Genomic DNA, 3,431 nt, shown 5'->3' on the forward strand with positions numbered 1-3,431 from the left:
AAAAAGGTAGGACAATATATTGACGCTAAAAGGTAATCACTTAAATTAAAATAAAGTTTAGCACTCATTAATTGCAAGTTTAAAAATGTCATTAATAATAAATAAAAAGAACTACAAACATAACGTTCATTAAATAATCAAAAGCAGTTTAATCTTAAATAACCAAACAAGAAAAAAAAACTTCAAAAACTCTAACTTTAAAGTTTCACTTGAATATATAACATTATTATATAATAAATTGAAAAAATACCCTTTTTTAAGGTATTATTATTGCCATTAAAAGTATCTCATTGTACTCCAAATTTTTTATATTTAGAAAGGAAAAAAAATTAAAGCTCATAAGGAATGCATGATGAGATTTTAAAGTGCTAACAAAAATAATTTTTAAATATAGAACATTATTACATATAAATATTAGGTAATAAAAATTTTAGGGGCCCCTTCAAATTTGGGGCTTTGTGCGACTGCACCTTTCGCTCCTCTTCATCGCCCCCTCTGGTTATTGGTGATTGGATTATTACTTAAGTGTTGATTAACATGTTTATTTTCTATTGATGACATATCATTTAATTTGTAAATTTGGTTTAATATTTTGGTCTACTTAGCATTAACTTATAAATAATGGGTAGTGCTAATCACCCACACATTTTTACCTCCCACGCATCCTATTTGGTTTTTGTTCATTTATCTTTAATTCATTCGATCCGACGACCGAAAATTGAGAGGAGTGTGTACAAAGTACAAATAGGTGTGTTGATAGTACCACCCTAAATAATAGTATATACGGTGTGCAATCTATAATACGTAAGATCTCCTTAACAAATTTCACATCTAATTTTTTTTGCAATTATTCATGATTTATCGTACGCTTCGTAAATTAGCTATATTATTCATGACTCGAGCTTAGCGTCACCCCTTTTATCATTCAATCATATCATTTTCATTACACACCTAATATGTATCACTTATGAATGCAACTACAACCATACGAAACCGAACAAAATGTCACCCATTGTTCTTTTTCAAGTAATTACTTTCTATTTGTTTCAAAACTAATAGTATTAATCAAGCATCAAATGCCACTTTCATATTTTTTCTTACAATACCAAGCATCAAGCCATTAATAAAAGATCATTAAGTGTCATGTCAACATTAATCACATCATTACACATCAAATGACTAAATAATTAAGAATATAAAAATATCAACTCAAATTTTATCATAGCATAGTAAAATATATGTTTAACTCTATAATGTTTAAAAAAGAAAAGAAAAACTCTATAAGCCTATAAGCTCTGATCATCTATAAGATTTCGAAATTTACATTATATAGTTTACTATATAGAGACCCAACCAATTAAATTAAGTTTATTTAACTCGAGTCAATGACCCAATGCTGCCCATCAAGCTTAATCTTAAGTCCATAAACTCGAGCAAACAAAGTTACCGCCCTTCTTACACCTCTGTCATCTGCCGCCGTAAAATAATCATGCCCGAATATTATTCCGCCAGGACGTAAAATCCGGTAGGCCCGGTTAATATCGGACCATGCCGAAATAAAATCATGACCTGCATCCACTTCGATCAAGTCTCCAAACACGCCCATCTGGCAGAGCCAGTCAAGCCCCGCCCCGGTCGAAAACGGGACGGGCAAAACCGACTCCGTGGCGTTTACTGACACGACGTTCTGCATGAACTGGTAAAGCAGAAGAACGTCGCTATTTAGGAGGCTGATGTCGCTAAATCGACCGCGGAAGCCAGGCCAGCCACGGAAGTCGTCGAGGCAAAGGATTTGGGTAGTGTTGAGGCCGAATTGGTGGGTTAACTCCGCCATGTGGATGGCGGAGGCGCCGAGGAAGGTGCCAACTTCGATGATGGTTTGGGGTTTGAGTTTTTGGATGAGGTTTTGGAAAACGGCGCCTTTGGAGCCCCAGCCCTTGATGCGGCTATGGCGGAGGAGAGGAGCGGCGTGGGGAGGGGGGAAGTTGGTGAAGGGGGAGGTGGAGTTGAAGAGGTGGTCAAGGAGAGTTTGGCGGATGAGGTGAGGAGGGAGTGGGGGAGAGCAGTGAGTGGTGAGTAGGAAGTGGTCGAGGTTAGTCGGGAGGCTGGCTAGTTGGTAGAGTATGGGGGTGGAGGGAGGAAAAGAGGGGGGTGAGGAGGAGGTGGTGGGAGAAGAAGAGGAGGAGAGGTAGCCTAGGGTAAAGGAGATGAGGAGGAGGAGGAGGTAGGCGATGGGTTTGGCTAGCTTTAAGGGGGTGAATATTTTTTGGTGGTGGGGATGGTCTCCTCTCATGGCGGTGGGTGATTTTAGTAGATGGGCTAATGAGGGGAGGGGGAGGGGGGGGGGGGAGGTGTGGGAGAGAGAGAGATAGAGAGAGAGAGAGAGAGAGAGATAGAGAGGGATTGAGGGGGACTGATTCGAACTTAAGACCAGGTGTTATGAAAATGACTGGAAAACGTCCTAAGACATGAATCTCCTTGCATGAGTTTATAAGTAAATTGAACTATTTTCCAATTAATTTTATGATTGGACTTGAACTTCTTTATAGTATCAAAGCATGTTGTCTAACGTGTGAAGCTCAACAGCCATATGTGCTTCACATCACCTCATTTGTCTTGTCCACGTGTTTGACTGGAAAATTCACTAGAGGATGCATGTTGACATGAAACCCACATTGATGAGAGGAGGAACCTTGCATGAGCTTATATGTTAGGCAAATCTCTATATTACTAATTATTTTTAGGGTGCTTTAGATTTTGGCCCTTACAACTCATTATTTCTAGACAAAAACCCATCTATCTTTAAAGATCCAGTTTAAGCCCAAATTTAAAATTTGCAAACATATGAGAACACTATTGACCTATTAATACAATTTATTTACACTCATGCCACTCATACTTTATGGTCCCTTTTCCAAATTCCTAAATTTATGCCAAATTAAAAGTAGTAGAAAAAGTGAAATAAAATGTAAAAAGTGTTTGCATTAACCGTATCCATGTCAAACTAGAAATGTAGTTTTTTTTTTTTTCGTGATATATTTTGTAGCAATTTTACCCATATTAATGGGTAGGTAAATTAGTTTGTTCCAATTATTTAAAAAAAAAAATACTATACCTATATTATATATTTTGAATCAAATAATATTCTTCTAACTTGTAGGTAAATTATTTTCTATGTATTGTTATATATGTTAGACACGTTTTGTTGTTGTATAAACATGAGTGGAACATAATATTGTTGATTTTATACATTAAACTGCATTTCTTTTATTATAGGTAAATTATTTTCCATGTACGAGTACTTATGTTAGGCACATTTTGTTGTTGGTACATACAATATTTTGTATCATTGTAAAGAAAGATATTACATTACACCCATGGTATAATTGTTGTAGGTAAATGATTGGAAATTAATTTGTAGTTAGGTAATG

General features: G+C 36.2%; 1 protein-coding gene across 1 annotated transcript; it reads right to left on the reverse strand.

The window, feature by feature from the left end:
• Nucleotides 1-1,083: 1,083 nt before the first annotated feature.
• On the reverse strand, nt 1,084-2,410 carry LOC103439409 (uncharacterized). Its single transcript, XM_029104804.2, has one exon. The coding sequence runs from the start codon at nt 2,291-2,293 to the stop codon at nt 1,373-1,375; it is 921 nt and encodes a 306-aa protein (XP_028960637.1). The 5' UTR covers nt 2,294-2,410; the 3' UTR covers nt 1,084-1,372.
• Nucleotides 2,411-3,431: the final 1,021 nt, after the last annotated feature.

This window comes from Malus domestica, chromosome 07 (genome assembly GCF_042453785.1).
Source record: "Malus domestica chromosome 07, GDT2T_hap1".
NCBI lineage: Eukaryota > Viridiplantae > Streptophyta > Magnoliopsida > Rosales > Rosaceae > Malus > Malus domestica.

What these genes read in the sequence shown, in the direction of transcription:
- LOC103439409 (XM_029104804.2), bottom strand. Translation starts at nt 2,293, where the DNA reads ATGAGAGGAGACCATCCCCACCACCAAAAAATATTCACCCCCTTAAAG.